Source organism: Micropterus dolomieu, linkage group LG17, assembly GCF_021292245.1.
Source record: "Micropterus dolomieu isolate WLL.071019.BEF.003 ecotype Adirondacks linkage group LG17, ASM2129224v1, whole genome shotgun sequence".
Classification (NCBI taxonomy): domain Eukaryota; kingdom Metazoa; phylum Chordata; class Actinopteri; order Centrarchiformes; family Centrarchidae; genus Micropterus; species Micropterus dolomieu.
The window spans coordinates 9,941,164-9,966,801 of NC_060166.1; the positions used below are offsets into that span (position 1 = coordinate 9,941,164).

At 40.8% G+C, this 25,638-nt stretch overlaps 1 protein-coding gene across 1 annotated transcript in view; it reads right to left on the reverse strand.

The window, feature by feature from the left end:
- The window catches only part of LOC123986046 (calsyntenin-2-like), a 279,612-nt gene that overhangs the window by 55,509 nt on the left and 198,465 nt on the right, over positions 1-25,638 (reverse strand). The window contains exons 6-8 of the mRNA XM_046074108.1: positions 10,841-11,026; positions 8,772-9,029; positions 7,148-7,269 (exon numbers count right to left, since the gene is read on the reverse strand). Of these exons, the coding sequence (XP_045930064.1) occupies positions 7,148-7,269; positions 8,772-9,029; positions 10,841-11,026 (566 nt within the window). The remainder of the gene's footprint in view (positions 1-7,147; positions 7,270-8,771; positions 9,030-10,840; positions 11,027-25,638) is intronic.

Below are 25,638 nucleotides of genomic sequence, written 5' to 3' on the forward strand. Positions count from 1 at the left end.
TCCAAAAACCCCCCCCCCCCCCCCCTCCCCCGGGATCATTAAAATCTTTCTGATTCTTGTTCTGATTCTGAAGCAACAAAGCCCTCTAGCAGCTGTAGTATATCGGGAGCAAAGGAGGAGGGGAGGAAAGTTGGGTCATCAAAACATCAGACTTTTTTAAAAGCATGCCCAGAATTGTTCCCTAACTTTAACCACACCAACCTTGATAACCATGATGACGAGGGTCCCCTTACCTAGCAAAAGTAGTAGCTTTACGAAGTTTCTCTAACCTTAACCAAGTACTTATTTAAACCAAAATCATGATCTTTCCCTAAACTCAACTCAGTCATTTTACTGCCTAAAACTAACCACAAGGCACAGACAAATGATGTCGTCCAGCTGATGGGAGTGTGAAATTACTATGTGTAGTTTTAGTTGACTTGGACAAACTGTGCCTTCACCCATCCATCCATCATCAACCGCTCATCCTGTGCACAGGGTCGCGGACAAACTGTGTCTTTTGTTGTTAAACATGGAGGACTTGTTGGACACTGCTGTTGCTTGGTGGAAAAAGAAAAAAAGCATGCAGAAAACAGATTACACAAAAAAGCCATGTTTGTGGATCAAAACTGCACCACCCTCAGTTTCATATTCATTTGGTGCAAAATGGGAGACAGCTGCATGTGCTATTATTTGAGCGTGGTAATGGTTTGTGCTCATCATAGCAGGTCTTGGCCTGAGAGACGGCCAGTGTGTGTGAATGCCGTGAGCCTTTTCTCTCTCAGAATCTCTCCGAGCGAGGCAGATGTTGTGCAGACCTTCACTGTTCTCTTGCAAAATGCATCTTTTTCCCAGTTCATAATAAAACAACATAATTTCATAACCTCATCAGGTAGTGCACTCCCTACAGATCCCATAGTTTACTAACAAGGAGTTTCTGATGACAGCGGTCCACAACAGCACATCAGCAATTTGAAAATGCCAGATGCTCTGCGTTCAAATTGTGCTCAGGAGATGTTTGTTTTGACAAAGAGCCTGGACCAGTTAGAAGGCATCTGTGGGGGAGGATCATGCCAAGTGGTTGGCAAAAAGAAAAATGCTTTTCTCCATCTTTTTATTGTCATGACTGAGAATACATTCAGCCATTGTTTATGTGCACAATGGATGTGAGTGCACAATTTTGCCATACATTTGCTATCGTTTACACCCAGAAGATGTGTGAAGGTGTAGGAGGGGGAAATCAATAGTGAAAGACAAAAGTGAATTGTTATCTTAAACCATAATTTACTTTCATAACATGATGCTAAGGTCCATGATCTTTAAAATCAAATTTCTATTCATGTACTTTTGTTAAAAAGGAAAATGCCCAAATCCAGAAATATAATTTATAGGAGATTATGACTCTGTAAGTTGCTAAGGTTAGGCTAATGGGTATAATATGCCCTCTGAGTTCAAGAGGGTGTATTAAATTTAAAGTGCCACTAGTCAATATTTTTCAAGAATTATCACCCCACTCTGCAGTTCCCTTCAGCTCTCCAGAGCGTTTTAGCATCTTCAGCTCATTGTTTTGGTCCTACAGTCCTAAACTTTACTATCTCGGTTCACTCTCATCAACATGCAGCGGGTAGCTGTTGTCAGTGAAAAAGCTCTGAAAACCACTGAATGCTAGCTACGAGCACTAAACAGCAGACACATTTAGCAACTAAATGGCCTGGATAAACATGCAGTTAAGTATGTATGAGACAACTGCAAACCATTTACATAAATATTTACACATATTGTAGCTGTCTCACTTGCTTTACCTTCCCTGACTCTAAAGGACATTCAGGCTTTTAAACCTGTCATATGTATTGCATGCATGGTAAGAGACTGAAATTTCATATTTCGCAGTGCTGTCTACTTATGAAATCAGAAAAAGTCCCAATGAGTATTTGCTTGACTGCTCTCCTGAAAAAAAAAGTGTTTTTCATGGGGTAGCTGAAGGTAATGATGTCACATCCACATTCAATTTAGACTCCTGGTAGAAAGATCATTTAGATCTCAATTATCCCAGTCGTTTTTTTTCTCATTCTTTGTGCAGCTGAATGGCTTGAGGTGACTTCTCATTGATTTTCTTCTCTCGCCAAAGTCTCTCCTCCTTGTCAGGCGAGAACACAATGCAGGCTTTGTTCTAACTGTACACAGAGCATTTCCATTTATCTCACTACGTGGGACTGGGACACATTATCAAACTCCGGAAACATGGAAGCAATGCAAAACCACAAAAAAACTAGTATTCACCAGCCTCAAACAGCAATTCTGTCTTTTATGGTCCTAATGAGCCAAGTATGTATCCCGTCAGCATTTCATGAACCACTGCACTCAAAATGTGGAACATAACCAACCCAGAAGATGGTCAATCTGCCAAAGCAAATGATTGTTAACGGTGGTCTCATTGGGTCACAGCCTTTAGGGTGTTGTAAAACTTACTCACTGGTGGCAATTACTAGACCTCATCTAGTGCTTGTAAGGGCCTTTTTCTCATTGTGGCCTCAATTATAGAGAATTAGGAAAAGGATCACAGCCAAAACAACCTACAGCTGTTTGTGAATGTGGGGGTGCGTCTCTTAATGTTTCCCTAATAAACATTTTACACTAGTCTTACAAAAAGTCCACACAAAAAAAGTAAACACAGAAATAACCCTATTGGTGATGGATCAGTTCACTGAATTTTACTTTGAACTGGGCATTACCTATACTGATATAGTACAGCCCTAGGCATGGTTATGTAATTAGTGAAAGTAAACTTAAACAGTGCTCGAAGTGGGCCGGTACTCACCGGTACTTCAACATTTTACTCTTTAGTGTACAGTGATTTTCTTCTCGGACAGAACCATTACCTACCATGCCTATTAAGTACTTCTCACAAGACCCAATTCTCTCTAGTCTGTCATGCTAATCTAGCTTGCATTGGATCTCTGTCTGTGTCTTGTGTTCTTGTCTCTCAATCAAGGTTATAACTCTGGACTAACGCAAGTCAGTAAGCAATGGACTGACATTGACTAAGTTTAAGTTCATTTATTGTCATTCATACACACAGCGAGTATACAAATGAACTAGATGCCGTTTCTCAAGGTCCAAGGTGCTAAAAACAAAGTCACAATAATTCAACTTACCAGACAAGACACTATACAACACAGTAACTTTTAGACAAGACAGAGCTGATCTGTTACTGTAAGGCGGAGTGAGCATAAAATATGTAATGCAACCATTATTTGAAATACTATCTACTTTAATAATAGTAGCATTGGATGTAGGCCTACATAACAGTAGCGGGAGTAGCCTAATAAGAGTGGACAGTGGAGCCTAATGTGAGACATGTAGATACATAACAAGTCTGACATTTGGGAAACAGTGTCCATTCACTTTGACTGCGGTTGAGCACCAAGCATCATCAATGTAAACACAGAGTCCGCCTCCTCACATCTTGCTGGAGTCTCTCGCTCTGACAGCTTGAAACACGGTCTGCCCGGGTTGACGGGGCAGGTCTCTGTAACAATGTGGGCATAACAGTCTCCGATTTCCCATTTCGTCCAGCCTTAAGTCCAAGCTAGGCCAGCATGGCTCCTATTCTGACTCTCTTTTCTCTCCTTTGGGGGGTGATCACAGCACCGGCTGTGGAACCTGGTCTGGTTTGATTAATTACATAACCATGCCTATTGAGCAGTAGTACTTTATCAGCATAGATAATGCCCGGTTCAAAGTAAAATTCAATAACCTGATCTATACAGTGGGGCGTTGAGCAAGGAGAAGATGAGGGAAATAGACACAGCTATCGCTCAGAAGGAATGGAAGAAGTATTGCATGGGAATGCAAAAGTATTACACGGTTATGCAAAACATTTTGCAAGGGAATGCAAAAGTACTGTGAGGTAATGCAAAAGTATTGCGAGAGAACGCAAAATATATTGTGAGGGAACACAAAAATAGTCCTGTGTAGTCCTTCGGGGGCTCTGTAGTGCGCAAGTTAGACTGATCAAAATTCAGATGATCGTCCTCATTTTTATTTTACAATGAGGATGATCACGTCTGTAAAATGCCACCAACCAACAATTTAATTTAGAATTTTTTAAAAACAAATAAAACAAAAAAGTCATAGCTTGACTCAAATCAAATGAGTTTTATTTATCTAGATCAATAACTTCAATAGGAGAAGGTCTCGCTTGCTGTTAATACACTGTTGAAGAACTAAAGTCCGAGTGTGGGTGCAAGTCACATTTTCAGCTAGTGAATTTCCTGGACACCTGTGTTTGCCAAAGGCTATTTTTTTTAGACCGTGCAGACTCAATCCAATTTTCTACATACAGTAGCTATAACCCATGCAGGGTCTCATTCAATACTGGCCCATGCAGAAAACAACTTCAAGATTGACAGTCTCTTTCTTAGAGATGCTTGAATGTAAGTCTGAATTTTAAGAATATGAAACCATGCACAAAAGAGATGTTCAATACAAGCTCAATACAAATCTCTTCAAGTCAATAAAAACCTCAGCCCATCTCTCTCAACAATGCACACTGCATAGATAGCAAAGCTTAAAATACTAAATCACACCGAACACAATGGGCCTGTACGCATAAAGCTGTGGTGCCTTAAACTACTCTGGTTCTGTTATTAACTCATTTTTTTCTAGCAGGTAAACTAATATCTGCAACCATCTTCCCCCCTCGTTCCAGTCATTATGTAGCGACTCACAATGCCTGATTGGATTGTATGAGAAATTAATTGGACGTCTGTGATAAACCAATGCAGGGAGAGGAGGTTTTCTAGGTTGGAGGTATTCAGTCATTTTGTTTAAAAGACATTAGCAGATGAGGAGAAAGTGGCGAGAAGGCAAGGGGAGATAGCGACTTAATGAAAGTTTCCTTTCATGCCCCATGGTTTCAGAGACAACTATTAACAAGAGGGAGGAAAATGAGAGAGGGCGAATAAGAAAGAGAAGGAGATTCAAAAAGTGTTCAGAAAACTCTACAGCTTAACAACTATTGTGTAGCCGTGTGAAAGTTGTATGTACGAGAAAAACTATCAAAATCCATCCTAATCTACCAACTTAATTTATGTGGAACAGCAGTTCATCTGGATTCACCCTGTGTAAACCATGAATGTCTGTAAAAAAATCTATAGCAATCCATCCAGTAGTTAAATAGATATTTTTATTCTGGACCAAATTGGTAGACCAGCACTGCCGTCCCTCAAGCCACACCGCTAGTACAGCTAATAAAAAGTCAAATGCTTACAGGGTTGTATCCAGGCTTTTTAGAAATACTGAGGTCATGAGTCCAAGTTCCCCAAACGTACCCCTTACCCTCCCTTAAAAAACTTCTCTCTCAAAAGAACAGACACCAAAATGAAGGTCTCTAAACATTTTTTACAATAATTTACAATATATGAAATTATTCATCCATCCATTATCTATAACTGCTTATCCTTAGAAGGTAGCTGGGGGCTGTTGCCAATCCTAGCTGACAGGGAGGGTTATTATTATAATTATTCAGTCAACTATTTTCTGTAAATATTGATCCCCCAAATGTAGATTTAAACACCTTCCCTATATTGCCAGAGACAGAGGTTTAGAGAAAAACTGATTCCTTTATTTTCACTTAAAATAAAATAAAACAAATTTTTACCTTAAGTTTTACAGTTCGCAAACCAGGCCAATAAATTCAAGCACTCAAGCTGTATTGGCCAAAAAGATTGTCTTAATTTAAAAAAATTCAGGAATCAGTGTACTGGTGACCTGTCGAGGATGTACCCCGCCTTTCGCCCGATGCCAGCTGGGATTGGCTCCAGCCCCCCGCGACCCTGTACGCAGGATAAGCGGTTGACGATGGATGGATGGATGGATGGATGGATGGAATCAGTGTGCAAAATTCCCACCATGGACAACATTTTCTCACATTGTCTGTAACCCCCACCCTCACTTTTTACACATTCACAGATTATTTGGATCTTCAGAATGTTAACATTGTTTAAAAAATGTAACACGTAAGCACCAGAGAAAATGTGCACTGGATGAAAAAACAGTGACTGATACTCTGTGGGAACCGTGTGTCTAAATTCCTCCAGACGATGGCTCACACACGCCATGTGCCGTCAGGAGGCAGATGGACGACCTCTGTCATGCTCTCCCCCCAATCAAGACCAGTGATCTGTCTGATCAAATTAGCTCTGGGTGCTGCATCTGGATGTCCAGGCTCAGCTGTGTGTCTCTTCCCTGAATCAAATGTCCTTGCTGGGTGAGTGAGGGGTCTTGTGAGTCGAGGTGACCTGTCTGACTTTAACACAGCATCCTTGATCAACAGACAGCTGCCATTTACACACACACACACACACACACACACACACACACCTAAAAGAATTCCAGTTGTGCCCTACTTATACTAACATTTCTGTTAAAACAAAAAAGCCTCCCAAAATCATGTTTGCAATTATCCCCAGTACTGGTAATTCCCAATGCAGGTAACACACTGTTTTATCTCTGGAAATATTTGATTCTTTACAGAAATATAAATATGACATGTCAGGCAATGACATGGCAGAGAAAGTAAAAAAGACAGCTCTAGCTATAATAAAACACCATCAACAAAGTCTGTGCCAAATATCTATTGAGGAATCACTAACTCCATTGAAAAACTGCACGGTTTTTAGGTAGAGTGGCATGAGAGTTTAAAAAAAAATGTTAATTAATTAATTAATTAAAGGTTAGGCTTCGTTTTGGTTTGTAGGAGGATTTTGAGTGCAGCCAAGCACAAAATAGAAATGCATACATGCTCTTGTATGTACACGCAAATACACACAAAACCTTGGATATGTGTAAAGCCTTTTTCGTCTGTCTGATGGGGAACCAGTAAGTGAGGTCCCTGTGGACTGACCAGTGGTTCTTCCTTGTAAACCTTATGCAACACTGTAAATGAACCCCAAAGTCTTACCAGGAGTCTTCGATTATTAGTGTAAGATACAGTCCAACATGGATTAAACCAAAATCAAAATCATCCCTGTCTATGAGATTGGCTCATGACCTACTTAATAAATCCACAAAGGTGAGTAGAGGTATAAACTGAGATCATTTGTTTTATATGTCATACAAGTTCTCCTGTCTGTCGTACATGTTCCAGAGTATCACAGTGTCTTACCTGCTCCAGTTTCCAGTGGAACTCTGCTGGTCTGAAGGTGTCCACCTGGGTGAAGTCTCTCCTCAGCAGGAATACCAGGCGGCAATTATGGACATACAGCGAGTAGTGATGACGGTTCATCTCTGTGGGAGGGAGGGAGAAAGAAGAGTAGGCACCAGGGACCAAATCATCACACCTACTCACTGTCAGATAACCGGACATTTAGCTTTATGAAACCTCACAAAAACTGGGACAGCTGCACTGCTTCGAAGGAGGACAACATTTCACATTATTTTTCACTGGATATTTAACAACAAAATCATCCCTTTGTGCAAATGCTACGCTATAATGTTACTGAATTTGTTGCGCTGATAACACAGAGCTAAATGATCACCATTATGCTATAATGAGAAGTCAATTGACCTCCTGACAAATTGTACCACAATCACAAATCAGAGGCTTGGTTGGAATCGACAGATCCACTCAGATGATTTATGGTGTGTAGCGTTTACATTTTTAATTTGAACCCTCATGGTCAAATCAAGTACACTTCACTTTGAGACGATTATAATAAGGGATATGGGTGGTGTTATGCTACGCTTTTTGTATTGTCAGAAAATCCCACTGAGAGACCAAAACCAACACAGTGATAGTCCTGAGCCCCAAAGCGTATCAGTATCTAATGAAGACGTAAATCTTTAAAAATGACTCGCAAATATATAGTTTCATAATTAAAAGTGAGTATTTCTTCTTAAACAGTTGGCCACTGTATTTTTTAACAAATTTCACTCAAACAGGAGTAAACAGTGCAATTGTCTGGGACTATTTTAGCTGTGGATAAATACACATTTGGTGTTCTAGTGAGCATTTACAGCGCCTGCAGCGCCCATCTTCATTATATTGAAGGAACATGTCACCCAGGGTAACCACATAGCCCAATGACACGTTTTTGGGAAACAATGGAGATAGAAAGATTGAAGATATATTTGTCCACACATATAATAGCTGTTAGAATCAATTCATAGTTTTAGATTTTTAATAGGATTTGTTGAAAAATGTAGAATAAAAGAAAAAAGAAAAATGTAGAATATCACCAGACTTAATTGCAATTTAAATACATATATATATACAGTATACAGACAACTGAAAGGAAATCTTCCGTGCCCCAGGGCTCCTTGAATGGGATGGTGAGTATGAAAATCAATCAAAATGCTGCACCCTTTATGATTACCGGAGCTCAACCAAGTTTCACACCTATGGAAGACTTTGGATGACATTTAAGACTATGCTCTCAACCACCATCACCATAAGACCAAATCATAAACATTCATCTTCAAATCTTTTTACTGACATATATGCCTTTCTTTGATCCTTTATGTTTTTCTGCTGTACTCAGGTCTCTTTTGCAAAAGAGATCTTGATCTCAATGATATTACTTGATTAAATAATGGTATATATAACTGAGGGAATATCTTCTGGAGGAACTGTGTTCATTCCACAGACATGGCAAGGAGCAATTGAAGCTGTTCTGGAGGCTCGTGGTAGGCCTGACTCCATACTTAGAGACTGCATGTTGGTTTGTGTCACCCATCATATAAATATAGACCATGAATATCAGAGTCACCGCTTCAAGGATGTCACTCACCAGTCTTGTCGGAGTTACAGAGTAGTGTCTCCTTCTCAGCTCTGAGCCCAGGACTGGGTCCGTGCTTCATCCAAGTTGCTATTGTGAACTGGTCTGTCAGATTCTGGGGTACAACCCAGTCAGGGATTTTAGCCGCCTGACGACCGTCAAACCTGAAGATCAAATCACTGTCCCTGCCGCTGTCAGTTACCAGGGAAGCTGTCCAGTTGGTGGCAGTGCTGGGGGCAGGGAGAAGGTCAGTGCTGCCTGAGGAGGCCCCTGGGATCAAGATGTGCGACAGAAGACGTGTCAATAACAATCACGACAGATATACAGTGTGTATTGGCCTAACCTTGGCTATGATTACTTATGAGTAAGGCAGATGGCAGGGCTTAATATGTAATCAATGGGCCGAGATGGATAGAGGATGTGGGTATTGATTCATGGCAAATGAAACTGACTTTCAGAAGGAAAGAGATGTTGGGCATCGTTCACAAATTCATAACATAACTCACCACTAAAATGTGCCTCTACGGAAACAGAAAGGACATATTGACCGAGTACAATGGTAGCAGAAAGACACAGCAAGGACTTGGTGTGGAGGACGCCGCATGGTATGAAGCAGCCATTCACCAGAATTGTTTACAGCTGACACTTTTGTTATATGATCCCTATACATCCCGACAAAACACACCAATCATTACTGCATTGCATTGAGTCATCCTATTGCCTTTCTCTACTTCGCTTTAAAAGCAACTCCATCATACCTTTGACACAATAAGCTCAATATGTCGAATACTGTCACTTTGACAAACGTTATTTTTTGCCGTGTCGCTCACCTTGCTCCTCAATGTATTTGACATGCCCTTACTGATCTATCTTTGCCCTTCTGTATGACAGTGAAAAATGCATTTCATGCGTTTAAACCACATTTATAAATCATTTGTAACAGCTTACAGATGGTAATAAATCAAAGTGATACGGAAACCATGCTGTTCTGAGAAAAAAATGGGCAATGTCAGAATTCACTATGTCTCCCTTGTCCAGGCAAACAATTGCAACATGCATCTGTTCGTTTCTGCTAATAACACAACATTATCACATTAATTGTTATTTTTCCCCCGTCTGTAAAGCTCAGTCAGCTAAAGCTGTTTTTCCTCTAACTCGTACTAATGCCAGTGTCGACGTTCTGACTCCAGTAATTAGATTCCCTCAGTAAATAAATACGCATCGACTTCTCCAGCATCCAGCTGCAGCCTTCTCTTTGCCCGATGTCTTTGTACATTATCTCAAATTGATTGTGCTTTAAAAAAGCAATTACAATTTATTCTATTCACTATCAGATAACGATTATGAGGTGCCTGAAAAGGACTCTTTAGTGGTAAACCATGCATGGACCGGGAGCCAGGGGAGGCAGGGAGGGAACGTTATGCATTCAGATCAGCTGGAATGGGGCTTGTGAAGGCCGTTAGTCAAAGATGATGACTCCAGCCCCCCTGCTGGCGGTGCAATGTGGGCGGGGAGGGGGGCTGGAGTCAGGGCTCAGGGCTTGGCTGCTTTGTTGGTGCTCTGGGCACTGACACAGCAACTCGGCTGCTCATCAGTCACTGAGGAGAAAGCGTGGCTACATCTGAGGCGGCTAATGCCCTCGCTCTGTCACATCATTAGTGACACAGCTTTAAGTTGCTATTCTGGTGCCTTCATTTAGCACAGGGGTTTACCAGGGACACAAGTGGAGATAAGAAAGCAACACGGACCGGGAGCTTTCAGATGTTGGTTTAAAAAGGGCAGAGAAAGGCGCCTCAGGCCCTGTCTGACCCTGGTACTCAGACCGTGGATTCCACTGATGCTTTTAGCAGCAGCTTACTTCAAATTCACTGCACTAACTTTCAGTTTGCCATCTCAGTCAAAAGTTATCTTTGATCAGCCATCCACTATTTATTCTTTATATCCATCCCCACCCCAATAGCCACAGGTCCAACACTCATGTGATTTTCTGCTACATGCCAGAAATGCACACTCAATCTAAGTTGCTTGTCATTTTGGTCAGACCAGTGCGATTGAGAGACTCAAAACACAATGGAACCAACCACAGAGTTTCTGTAGAGATTTCTCGGAGTAGGTCTCACGGTCGCAGCCTTTCCCGATGTGGCTGGTCTGCAGCTCCACTGTGGTCCTCACCGATGACAGTGGCCCACCACAGGTCTCCAGGTGCATCTTAGGAAACAGCTGCTTACTTCCTGTTCCTGGCTCATAGTCCACTCTTTTATTCCAACCTGGGAAAAGAGGGAGATGGAGTGATTGTGTTAAGGATGGCAGAGAGGATAGATTAAACTGCGGTCTGTCCTCCTGTGTGGATATACCAACCCTGCCGCAGATTATTATCTAAAATGACATCTGATTTTCACAAGCCTGCTTGTTGCATTTGTTATTGTACATTTGTCGCTTCATTTTATCCACTTAGGCTACCATCAAAACAAGACTCCACTTCCAATTTTTCACTGTCACAGATTTTTCTGGCATCACAACTCAATATCCTTCTGGCAGAATGTGCCCGGCTAATGAAATTGCTGCATTGTTGTTGGAGTGCAGCGCAGTACCTGAATTAGCAGCAGTAGTCATTATGCTGTCACTGTCTGCCCTGTCAGCTGTGAATTACGTCCAGGGCAGGCCATTATTTTGTGCGCCGTGATGTTTTTGCTTTTCCCTTCATCTTTCCCAGCTTTTGTGGTATGAATTTGTGTTTGTCTGCACAGTCTCTTCTAGAGATAACAAGAGAATGAACTGCAAAATTATGTTGCCTGTTTTGTTTACATTGAGCCCATCTGACTCGTTATCGCAGTTTTGAACGGCGCACCCAACATATCCATAAATTCTGTCAACACAGATCTCCAACATTTGCTCAGTCAGAAGCCTGTCAGTCCAAACTCTCAACTATGCTATCCAATCCATTTTGTTTTCTAGTACACACAAATGAGCTCCTATTCATCCATCTATCTATCTATCTATCTATCTATCTATCTATCTATCTATCTATCTATCTATCTATCTATCTATCAAGCAGTACTAGCTAGGAGCTGGAGGCACAAGCATGAAGCCGAGCTGACTAGGGAACAAGAAAGGGAGCAGCCCTTTGTTGCTCGCCAGCCTGTTAAATCTGCCATGTTCACTTCCTCACACACTCACCACCTCACGCTCAAACACATACACTGCATCTGTTTTGTAGTTGATTTACCTCCTCCAGAATGCGAGTGCTGTGGGCTGCTGCAGCACTGTTATTATGGGATTGTCAGTGGCTGTGATGAAAATAGGCCCAAATAATGGTGAGCGCTAAACGAGAACAAAACCACATGCATGAGCACAAAAAAACCAAAAGGCTCTGCTGATCTATGCGTTTCTGTGTCTTTCTCTCACACACAATTCTTTGCACACAATTACTGTACATTTGTCCTCCCGCCTGTTGATTACTCCTAATTACTAATCACTTTTTTCTGTAGTCCCCTTTGTACAGGTTCATAGCTAAACTACTAGAGTTTAACAAGCTAACGGTTCAAACCATAGGCTTCAGGTTTTTAAAACCATCAGCAATGACTGAAGACACACCCTTTAAGTTGACAGTGATAGCAGACCAGCAGCATTTGTGTATGATGGCAAAGCAGACAGCTAAACACGGTGATGTGGAGAGTGAGTTTTTTGAAAAATCCTTACATTGACATCAAAAGGTCAGTTATTCTTCCATTGGCTTTTCTCTCCCTCCACCATTAGCCATTGCTAGAGATAAACTGTCCCTTTGTGCTGAAAAGAACAGCATCGTCTTCCTGTTTTGTACCATTAAAGTGAATAAGTGCTGCGCGTTTTAGATTCACGTTGGAGAGAGGGTGTAGCAGGTGCTCTGGAAATAACATACTCCATCGACAACTGGGAGTCAAATGACCTGTCTGAGGACCTGGCTTTAACACTGCCAAGCTGGCTTCCCATCCAGAGAGGGAGGGGAGGATGGGGCACAGCCCAGTTAAGGATGCATGAGAAAGTGTGAGGGAACGTGGAAGGATAAATGCGGGGTAATGGGTTGAGGATGTAGTGTGCATATAGATATGTAAGGAAGTGTTGAGTTTGGAAGGGTGATAAAGGTTTATGGGTTAGAGAGCATTGGAAAAACATGAGGGATACTGGAAGGTGCTGACTCTGAGGTAGTTTCACTCTCATCACCTCTTAATAGTTTTCAATCTCTTGGAGTGAACACCTGTAATCTATTTGTCTAGAGGGGACAGTGACCAGCATCTGTTCACTAACCCTGGTACCTTCAGATATATGGTTACATACCAAGGATGTAGAAATAGGTTTGGACATGTCGCTATCAATATCCAATACTGACTTGTCCCTCGCAATAATTTTTTATCAAAATATCAAATATAATTCTCACTATATAGTCATCGTATTTGGTACACAAACGGTTAACAGTCAGCCGCAAAGAAGCTAGGGAACAACATAAACCAAAAGTCGGAACTGTAGTCTGTCAACAACGATGGAGTCAGGGTGCGAAATCAGCTCTCCTAAAAGCATGATTTGGGATATTTGGGGAGGGGGTCTCTAAAATATTGACAGCATGCTTTATTGCCATTAATCTATATATTTCTCTATCATCATGGATCCATGCATAAAATCAAGAGCGTCATACTTCATCCAGCCAGAGGGACCGATCACCGACAGTTCGCAGCGGGACAGTCACTTCGCGATCTCCTGTCTCTGGCCCTGTTGTCCACTGCCCCACACCCTCTCTGGTACTCTGGTCGCTAGTATGACCGATGCGCTGTGAACAGTTTGTGATTGTTCCCTCTGGCTGGATGAATATTACGCATGATCCATGCACTACTGCAGCGGGTGGTTCCCTGCACTTTCTAAATTCCCTCTCACAGGATAAAGAAAGGTCAGGTCGCAGCCGCAGCTGTTGTGTGAAGCGTAATTGTAGCAAAATGGCTACATATGATAATAATATAATAAGACAAAGATGCCAAATACTTTCACAGTCAGCCGCAGGCCTACATGCTTGCAGCTATTAATGATTCAGCAGTAAGAATCATAGTCTGTCCCCGGACTTCAGTGTGGCATCTTTCCTCTGTCTCTGTGCCCCCATCGCTTAGTGTGTGAAGCACCTTTGCTCTGCTGGGGGAAAGTCTCACTGCTGCAGGACACTTCCGATGTTTACATTCATACTGTGTGCATTAACTAGGATGTTACTGGAATCAATACAGCCAGAGACCCCTGGTCTTCTAGTACCAGTGCTGTGAAGAAGGATGTCCACTCTCCTCCCTGTCTCTGCCAAGCCTGCAGTAGCTTGGCAGAGACAGGGAAGAGAGTGGTGGAGTATGTACTTTGGGTTTGTAATTAACCCTACAGTAGTTGTTTTTACTGTATGTGTAAATTAGCTATAAACCTGTGCTCTTTAAAAAGTAGTAAACATTGTTTGCCAGTCACATACATTAAATGTTTAAATATCTGCTACATACGGTACTGCTTATCACCATCTATATACAAAAGTAGTGAACATTTGTGGCTACAGTGGCCACAGCTATTAAAGTGACACAATGCATAAATATAGAACTTTATAGAGTCTCCCCATGTCTGCATTTTTGATCGTTGAATGTTCCACCATTGTATGTGTGTGTATTAACCATTCTTCTTATGTCTTTGTATCTGCATGCTTAAATCTGTTCTGTTCTATCAATGTGTAGTGTTGTAAAACACTGGGTTACAGGCCAGGGTAACCAATGAGTGACCCCACTGTGACAGAAGATGATGATGAATATAAACAGAGGGTGTGAAGTGCACCACCCTCAAATATAATGAGGTATTGGCTAGCTGGTAGGAGGGCAAATGAGTTACAAGGAGTGTGGGTGCAGCATGTCATGAAAACAAGTCGCAAGAGCAAGTACAGTAGCAGATGTTCTTTCACTGTGGTAAAAACCCTGAGGTAGGGGGTGTTGAAACAATGTGGAAACACTGAAGTAGAAATATGAGCTGTTAAGAAAAAGAAAAGAAAATGAACAGTGATACACTCAGACCACACCAGAAAGCAAAAACAGTTTACTCTTCATTTCATAACCTATGCTGAGATAAGACCCAAACAAATAGCCTCAAGTTACTGATACATATTTGGCAGTGGCATTTATCTTTAATAATGGGAAACATCCTTTGCCAAAAAATAGACTGGACCAAAGTGTATTTACTGGGATAAAACAAAGAAACATATCTTTATCTTGAATCTGGCCCTAAAAAAAACAATACCATATTAATAATAATAATAATAATCTTTATTTGTAGAGCATTTTTCAAAAACAAGTTACAAAGTGCTTCAACAAGTGCAAAGACAAAAGTGAAAGTGCAAAGATACAATACCCAAAAGACAACAATACAAGCAAGAAAACATTGAAAAGACCAAAATACACGTTTAAGATAAATATAAAATAGAATAAAATAAAAGGCATTATGACCATCCTTCTCCGTAGTGTTGTAGTAAAGACCGCCCAAACCGAGACCAAGTCAAGACCAAGACCAGAGTTTATCGAGACCGAGACAAGACCAAGACTTTTAGGGGCTGAGAGCAGTCGAGACCAAGACCGAGGAAGAGCGAGACCGAGTCAAGACCAAGACCAGTTCCCTGCATTGCATGGCACACAATAAAATGTGGAACGAGATCATAGGTACTTCTCAAAGTGATCTGAAAGATCCATTTTCCCATTAAAACACCCACATACAAACACTAAGAGCTGAAATCAACGTAAGCGTCGCGGGGAGGGGGGACAGTCTTTAACGGGAACAACGACTGGTCTCGAATACTACAACACTACTTCTCTGTGCCATAGGTTTATGGAGCAGTGATGTGCTCGCTTCACAGGTGGTTATAAATGCATTCAATAGTAAATACTTTCTATAGAAACCTTGTGTTAGTTCATGAAATAACACTCTTCTGTTGCTGTACAATGTTGTTACTCTGACACCCGTACTGTGATACTTTCTGCTTTGTCACTGAGGCAGAGGCATTTTCCCTCTTTCCCGAATATATTTAAATTGAAATGTTTTGTTCTCTGGCAGCTCAGCCTTTTGCCAGTTTATGCCTGTTTGACATTGAAATAATGGCACAGTACTCGTGTTGCTCTGTGTGTGTTAAAAAGGCTCAGGCTCCAGTGACGTTTTTGCACAGTGTGTTTTCTTTAAGCTCTCATACTCTGAAACTAAAAGCTTTTCATAATGCAGTGAATAAATCCATTAACCAAACCTTAACCATAGTCGCATCAGACAAACATTTTTGGTTTGTGACAGTTTCAGAAAGAACAGACAAATGTCCTTCTACAGAACATGGACAGATTTAATTTAAAGGATACTATTTTGAACCTGATTAAAATAATGATAGTATGCAAGCTAACATGTTATTTCCTGCCTTCTTCAATATCTCTACACATAGGTTTGTAGCTTTATAGTTTAGTCAATTGAAAGCATCCTCTTTGTTTTGCATTGCCATTCTGGGCAAGCGTCTAACCCTAACACTGCGCACTCAACTATCATAATAGGGTTTATTTCAGGGCCTGCTATCATGAATGAAGCAGTGTTTCCTTTCACCTTGCAGAGCCACTACCACTCTGCATTTGTGTCTTATTTAAGAGTCTCTCAGCAGTAGGACACTCCTGATGCTCCCACATAAATCGACAGTACAAAAAGGGTTCACACATACACTCACAACCGATGCACAGGCACAATAACACACAGACTTGCACTAAAGCTCAGTTGTCTTACAAGGACTGTGGGTTTAATTGGACGCTATTTGGTCTCTATTGAGTTCAGTGCTTGCCTGCAGTACACTGAACAGAACTCACACAGCGGATCCACAAGTTTCTCTCTTTGTGAATATGATAGCAAAACAAGAGGCAGAGGAAGCAAGCAGACATGAAAACAACCATGTGGAGTTGGTTCACCAGTGCAGTACAAATTTCTCACCGGGGCTGTGATCATGTGAAAAAAAAAACCTTTATGTGTGCGTGTGCACACAGGTATTCTGGTATTTTGGTGTAACCTTACCATTACAGTATATTGTTAAGACAGAAATTCCCACTGATGTGGTTAAATGCTCACATGGCAAAAACAAGTTCAAAGAAAATTTAACTACTTGGGATGTATTTTTTATGTTTAATTTTCACACGAACACAACACACTATATGTTTGTTTTGTCACAAATCCTATTTGCAATTAGACAGAATATTTTGTTTTCCTGCTAGATTAGGAGAGATTCACCAACACATATGGATGCAATATTGACACAGATGATGTGTCAGTTTTTCTCAGGTCCTTGCATGTAGAAACTCACTCGCACATATACAGTGTATGTAGGCATATCCACTGCTGTATATGCAGATATACAGCAGAGACAAGTTTCCACCATCCGCCTGAAAATGAAGGGTGTGAAAAGCAGAGAGTGAGATATGGTGAGGAAGGGAAGATGGATAGAGGTGCTTAAGAAAATGATGCATCATCACACTTTCACGCTGTTCCCGGTCTCTGGAGGTTGTGGAAGAGTGAGTATGTGTGTATGTGTGTCATCAGTAAGTTCTTGCATGCTTTTTAATGTGGATGTAGATCGTGGACGTGTAGGATGACGGTTATGTGAATAATGCATGTGTGTGTATTCTAAATTAAAGTGACCATGATTATATTTGTAATATTTGTATCACAGAGAAATGTTTAAATACCGATGACATTACCAGAACTAGAGGTCCACACTTGACTGGTGTAGAATGATAGTCCACTGTTGATGTAATATAGGAATGTACTGTGTGTGTGTGTGTGTGTGTGTGTGAGTGTGTGAGAGTGTGTGTGCATGTTAAAATGCTGACACTACGTTCAAGTAGTCACAGGGGTCGTCATTACCCGTCCCAGCCATCAGTGAGAGAGCCAATTTCCATTCAAAAGAGCACTCTGCTCCTCTTTTTTTCCCTTTCCTTTCCTCTCCATCTCCCTCTTCTTCAGAGAGTGCCCTCTTTCTGATTCCCCCTCTTCTTTCCTGGCCATCCTTCTCTCTCTTTCCCCACAGTGCCCCAAAAGCATTCATTTTAATGCTTTCATGTATGCTCTTTGTGCACCATACAAAAGACGTTCCTCTTTTTTTCTATCTAGAGTGCATAGAGAGCTATTGCTTTTAAAAAAAAAAGAAAAAGTGAGGCTTGTAAAGGTGGTGACTAAGAAAAAAGTGAAAACAAGATGAAAACTGGATTGACAAAATGAATGGGAGTGGAATGATGGGAGAGTGATTTTATATTTATATTTTATATTATCTAGATAGAGAAAGGGTTCTTAAATGTTCTCTTTGAATGGAGCAAGTACAGGCTCCTGGGTTACAGCGAGGCTGTTACTTTAAAGCTGTGGATCAATGAATCCCATGACTACTTGTTTGTGAAAGGGGTCAGTTTTAGTGATGAACCCACGGAGAATTATTACCCCTCCGCCAATTCCCCTCAGCTATTTTCAGCAAGAACATTTTCAAATTCTTCACGTAAACATGATGAATGCCTTCTTTTGTGTAATGGAGGTCATGTTCATGAGAATTGTAAATTTGTGTAATTTAACACCCCAATAATACCATATAAGGCTATGCGTCCTGCCCCATTTGTCAGGAAGCTTTCATACATGAGGACATCGAACAGTAAAATGAAGAGCTTTACGAGTTTAGAGACTGAAGTCCTTCTTTCGGAGATCCATAATATTTTTAACAGCTTCAGCAGTGGAATTAAGGGGATAGGGTTAGACCCATCTGTGGACAGAGTTGCAGCTCAACATGTTTCACATTTGCAGAAGCACAGACCATGGTAACCTAAACAACAACCATTAATTAATAGTCTCTGCCAATATATGAACACACTATTACTCTCTTCCAAGGGCCTAAGGCATCTAAAAGATTACACTTCCAGTTGTCCGTATTATATACAGAGACAAATTAACCTTCAATTAGTGCATCCTTTAAATTGTTTCAATAGCCAATTTAAAAGAAAGATGATATAGTATTTAGGCTATATGAATATGTTTAGAATTATATTATAGTTTATACTGCAGAGTCATTTTGACAGACAGGGTAATAAAAACTCCATCATAATCTATTATTACCTATCATATAATTTTTTGAAATGATAATAAGACATTAGGCTGCCCCCGAATAGTCGAACATTTGATGCTTCGATGGGGGGAGTCTTATTCGAGTAGTCAGTCTCACAGTAGAAGGTTCGCAGCAAATCGAGGATCATGCCATTTTGGTGATAGGGGGGTTCTCAACATCAGATTTTACATAGAACTACCAGTTTTCTTCCAATTTAATATAGTTAGTTATAGTAGTTAATATACAGCCTATTACAATTTACATTTCAATGTTTAATGTTGTAAATAAGCATGTAAAAAGAATAAAACTTTCAATAAATGTTTTTAAAGTGCGTAAATAAATCCAAAATGGTAACCCTAACCCTGGGTCATGAGTGTATTCGTGTACTGGCAGAAAAGGAACAGTTACTGAAGAGATGGAGCCCCAGCTTCACAGGTGCTGAAATATTGATAAAAACAGTCAATATTCCTATGACCAAAAGCACTCCCATGCTTTACAGGCAACAGCTTGAGAACAGAACATCCTACAGGGCTGTGGGCTCTTTCTCTTCGTACTGAACAGACAAATCGATTGATATCCTGCATGTCTGTGTAGCTCCTACGGGTCGCCAGCAGAGGCCGATAAAGACCGCCTCCGCCAAAGCAAACTCTTCTTCTCTACTTCAATCTGACATAGAAAGGAAACTTGTCAGCTCAGCCTACCTCACCAACATGGTGGCCCGCCAGACAGCGAAAATCGATTACCTGCCCTGTATCAGGCAGGTCCGGTACCAAGAGGTTAAATGGTAGCCTACTTGAAACAGACCTGCAAGGAACCGCAACATGCATGTACAGTTAGTTGTCGGCAGCACGCATGCACGCAAAACTCTGCACAAGAGTTGAATGTGCATGGCAGGAAATCAGAGAGAAAATGGTCAAAAATAAGCCTCAGTTTAGCTTGAAATGTACAGTGTAAGTTACAGTGACTAATGAATAGAGACTGCAGCTCTGCAGCTTCTCAAAAATAAAGTGGATCTACCACGTAAGGGTTAGGGTTAGGGTTAACCTCAATTGTCAACCAAAGCAACGAGTGAACGAGCAATGAATAAAATCATTGGGTTTTCTAAAGAAACTGGACACTGATGCAATGACATTTTGCGATAGCTAGGCTATGTAGCCATATAGCCTACAAATGCAATGGCTAAAGCCGGCAAGACAGTGAGGTCATATGCACACTGTCCACATAAACTGCAGCTCAGAAAAGATAACCGCATCACGCGTGTTCTTATGAGCATGCAGAAAATGAAACTCCTCCATCCCAGCAGCTACCTTTGTGCTGACCAGTGCAGACAGTACATGGATGTGATGGCAAATCATTTTAAAACAGGACAATGATTATCTGTCTCTCAGTCTGTTTAGTTACAACTCTGTTGATTAGCGGGGCAGACTTGGCAATATAGATAATAAACACTATATAATAACAATCATATATTCAGTCAAGTCAAAGATTAACTAGTATTTTATATGAGAAAATGTATCAAAGGAAAGCTGGGGGAGCCAGTTTGAATGGGTCTGATGGAGCTGATGAAATTAGTATCTTGCAATTGTTATCTATAATTTACAGGGGTTATGCTGATGTGTGTCAGTAGAGCAGATGCTGGATAATCAGCCAGTACAGGCACAGAACCAGTACAGATGTCTTTAGCAAGTCGCACAGACCCAGATGAAATACAAGCAGCCTTGCCCAGTACGAGCACAGCCAGAGATGTACAGCCAACATCAGATACAAGCAGCTCAGACACTAATGGAACAGTTGCTGTTCCACCAAAATACCCGGCAGAGTCTTAACAGTATTCATGAGGTCTGAGTTAGTGCGCTGAGGTGCATTCATACAAGCACTAGAGGAGGTTTCCATTCAGGGTTATTCAGAGACAGACTATTTTAAAGAAGGGACAGTTTGCAGGTGTGACTGTGCAGTAGGGGTGTAACGGTACATGTATTTGTACTGGACCGTTTCGGTACAGGACGCTCTGAACGGTGCACATGTGCACCGAACGCAGTCTTTTGTGTGTGGAACATACGTGAATTCCGAGTTTCCACACGGACATATTAAGTGGCGGACCAAATATCCGCCTCACAGCGCTACAGCGCTACACAAGCAGCCGCTTTAGCCCAGCCTCTCGCTAACTAGTGCCTCTCGCATCACGGCCAGTGCAGAGAAGCCAGAGCTTGAAACCCCTCCCTTATTGTTAAGGTCTTCTGTTTGGGAACAAATTGATTACCAGTGAAATACAACAACGAACAAGTCGATTAGACGAAAGCAGCGGGCCGACATTTGTCAGTAGTGATCGGGTATGTTTCTAGCAACACGTCAAACTTCCTAACTCACTACTAGTATCACACAAAGGAGAACGTCACTGTAACAAGGGAGAAAAACAAAAACGAGCACAGTGCAAACGCCTTTCGGCATTTAAACAGACTTTAAACTTCAGAAAGGTTTTTTTTTTTTATCTGAGCAGGCCTTCAAGCTGGGATTGATAATGCTCATAGATGGAATAAATTAGTAAGAAGAATGCTAAACTGTAATTTATATTATATATTTTTAAAAGTTTAGTGTGTAAGTTTTAGTGACATCTAGTGGTGAGTGTTGTGAATTGCACACCCCCTCCCCTATCCAAGCAAGCAGGATAGCTACGGTGCCTGAGACAGGACAAAGATGTCATCTATGAGATAAAAGAAAAAAGAAAAAGAAATGAGGTTTCTTTTAGATATATTAAGAAATTATATAAATTATGTAAAACCATATGTTTTTTTTTTTTTATATTATTGTTACTTGTTCATTAATAAACAACAGCCACATGAAGAAATGAAGCGCTACATGATGTCTCATACTCCTGTAATACATTATTTTACATCTTGGGAAGGTTGGCTCATCTGGACTAACATACCATAAATGTAAATGGTAATGGTACCGTAAATGAAGAAATTCTCAAACACTATCACATCTAGTGCATGAAGTATGACCACTGACAGATACCAGGACAATGTAAGCCTCATTGTTTCTGCACCACAGAAATAAACCACATAATACATGAAGTTTACAAAGGCATTGTCAGGTGAGGATCAAGGCTCCTCTCACTTTGCTTAATTAGATAAGCAATCTGCAAATATTACCTGCAAATATTATTATGTTTTTATAAATTTTTTTGAAATACAACAGAAACACAAAGTAGTACTGACAGCCATAATTTCAGCTTGTGGTAAAACGGTGCGACGTTTTAATGGGCATTTAGCATGTGAAAGGACAAATTACATATTTATGTGCACAGTGGGAAGCTCCGTCTGGCTGTCGGCTCTTCGTCCCACCGCACACAAAACATGATGATGTTAATCTTGGCAGTTCGGCCCACGCAGAGCCGTTTAAAAAAAAAAGACCCGATAAATAAGTGTCAACCAATCAGTGTACATTATGCGTTAATATTTACTCTATACTATAATTATATAATATTATTGTAGTATATTAATACTAATATATATATATTAGTATTAATATATTATATTATATTATATAATACACTAATATATATACTATATATATATATATATATATATATATATATATATATATATATATACTATATACTAATATTTATTTATAATAGCGTAATGATAATAATAAAGCAAATTTTCAATTCATACTGTTGTTGTTGTACATTTTATTTGTTCCAAAGTGATTTTAAGTTTCACAAACCAAGAATATTCTGTACATCACAAGCCAGATGTCCTTGATTTAGGTTAAAACTTTACAACATTATTGAGAATTTAATAATAGAAAAGCGTTACAAACATTGACACTATCGTTCAGCGGTTGCTGGACACGTCTGCTGTGTTGGCTGCAGTGGTCTGTGTGACTGGACCTGGGGGAGGTAACCGGAGCTAGCTAGCTAACTATTCCTGACAGCCCCTCGAAGTATATTACTCTTACCCTAACCATCACAGGGTGTGTGCCTAAAGTTATTGATTTTATGCATTTCAACCGGTTAACGTTAACCTCCATTGTGTTGCTGTGCAGCCTCCGCTAACGTTACTGCAGCTGTATATTGACACCCATCGGCACCATGGTCGGCACTTGTCAACTCCGAAAACGTTTGAACACATTTTCGATTCGCCGTAAATTTTCGTCAGACTGCCAATATTTGACATCTTCACAGTTTATTTCTCGCTTCAAAACTTCTCAGAAGTGTATTTAAAGTTCTGTTGTTGGCCTCTAAAGAATAAAACGGTTAACATTAGGATCTATACTGTAAGTGAGCCGAGATTAACCCTTACACGTCATCATGTTTTGTGTGCCGTGTCTTCTGGGACAAACCATATTTGGTTCAACTTCCGTCAACTTCCATCAGGTCTGCGGGCTGCAGCTGGATATACTTGGTTTGTTAGTTGTCGGCTATGGTAGAAACATGATGACAAAATACAGCGACCTCCACAGAAGGGGGCGCCCGCGGTTATTAAGATATAAATGTCTCATTCTACGGTAATAAAAACATAATGGTTCATTATGTAAGGTCTTTACACACCACTGAAAACATAGTTATGGATATTATATTGCATTTCTGTCAATAGATCCTCAGAAATATTACACACTGAAAACCGAGATACATACCGAACCGGGATTTTTGTGTACCATTACACCCCTACTGTGCAGTAATGGCAAATTGGTTATATGGCCTATGAGTCGGGTAAAAGGGCCCCGTAGCAGAATTTTGCTTAGGGCCTCACTGAGCTCAGGACTGGCTGTGCTTGCCAGTAACTGGACAGGGGGTCTACTGAAGGTTGTCTACTAAAAGTGTTGTATGTGAATTATTTGACAGATGGCCTTCAGATCTTTTCCTCAGTAGTGGAGAATATTCAGTTAACGCAATCACTGGTCTGGACCACTGGTAAACTCTTCGTGCCTAAAAGAAAATTCTCTTGAATCACTCATACAAGCCACATAAGAACAAATCTGTTTGTTGGAGTGGTTCTTACATCAGGCTCATTGTTTTGATTTTTAATTCTACTTTTTTTGTCCACTCTCGTAGCCGTGGGAAGTTACTGTGGAAGCTGTAGGGTTTTTAAAAAAACCTGTACACTACTTGCCCAGCAAACAGCAGATGGACAAAGTTGGCAACTAGCTGATGAACATAGTGGAGCATTTGGTAACTAAAGATCCAGATATTTCCCTCTGGAGTTGGCGAAGACCACAACAAAGCTAAAGGTAGTGTGAATGTTGGAACTTACATGTGGCCAGAAACATGCTTCCAAATAAATGCTAATACTGTTCCATATTAATAACACGTTTGTCACATCAACTTTGAGGTGACATGATAATATGTCATTGTTGTCTTTACAGCTTGTTTCTGCTGACCTTAAATCGTCTATATAATTACTGCAGGTTCAAGAGTTTCATATGTTTCACTGCCATGGAGGAAACAAATTCACAAAGCATAAAAACCTGTAGGAAGGGAATGACACCAGAATCAGTTAGAAAATGACCAGGAACTGAATCATCTACCAAAATATAACAGTGCTCCAATTCTATACTATACTGTATTTCCTCAGCATGGTTTGAGTATGTGGTGTGTTCACACGGAATGTACTCCACAACATCAGAATGTACAACGCACAATAGAAAAAGTAGTCTAAAGTCTCTAATGGGATAATTCCTAATAAAATTGTGCCTTTTCTCATTCTGCTGGATTCTGTGGGAATTCACCTAAAATACCCCAATGTCATGTCTAGTGTAACTCTAATTCCTTTGCCCTCTTTGAGGAATGAATGAAAATGACAATATAATCCTGGGTGTTTAGAGTTGAGACACTGAATCAGTAAAAAAGGAGCCAAAAAGGCTCGCCAACTTCTCTTTTCTCTACCTTTATTTTCATCCTGCTCATGATGGCAGTAGCCTAAGCGGACTACCCAAGACATCCCACGTCTTCTCCTCACAGGGGATCCTGGGGGAATCCAATGCTATTTGGGATATACGCTGTAATCTCTGTAGTATGCCCGCCACATGGTTTGCTCTCCCTACAGCGAGGTTTTCAAGTTGTTGCTCTTTAGTCACAATCCAAAGCTCATAGCCACAGGTGAGGGTCAGAACGTAACTGGTCGACTGGTAAAGTGACATCACAGCCGTATGCCTATTGTCTACATGATAGCAGCAGCAGCCTGTGGAGAACCTGATGCTTAAAGTCGTTCCCTTGGGCCAAACCTTTAGCCCAGAAGTAAAAACGTATGATTTATCTTTTCCCTTAACTCTTCTATTCAGTCACTCCCTGCTGTTTTATCTCTTTGACATCTCTCACACCTCTTATCTCCTTTTCTCTCTCTTTGTCTTTATAATCGGGATCGCTCAATGTCGCCTTGTCACTGAAGTGGCACCATAAAGGAAATTCACTCTCACATAGGTGTGTGTGGAGGTATTGGTGGGCATCATGTACTAGTGTCTATGCTATGTCCATGTCATGTTTATGTATCCATGTCTTCTGTGCGAAAGGTTTATGTGTGAAAGGTGTTTGTGACCAAAAGACCAAAGTATTTGTTATCTGTCTCCCTCCCTCTCCTACACCTTACCCCTGCAACCACGCATGAACACACATACACACATTTCCTTTTTTCCCCCCAGCCATTGATCTCCCCTGACACAAAAAGGTGAACCTGGGGTGTCAGGCCCCACTCTGTCTTTTTACCCCTGCATCCATTCATTGATCTCTCCCGCCTGAACACAAGGGAG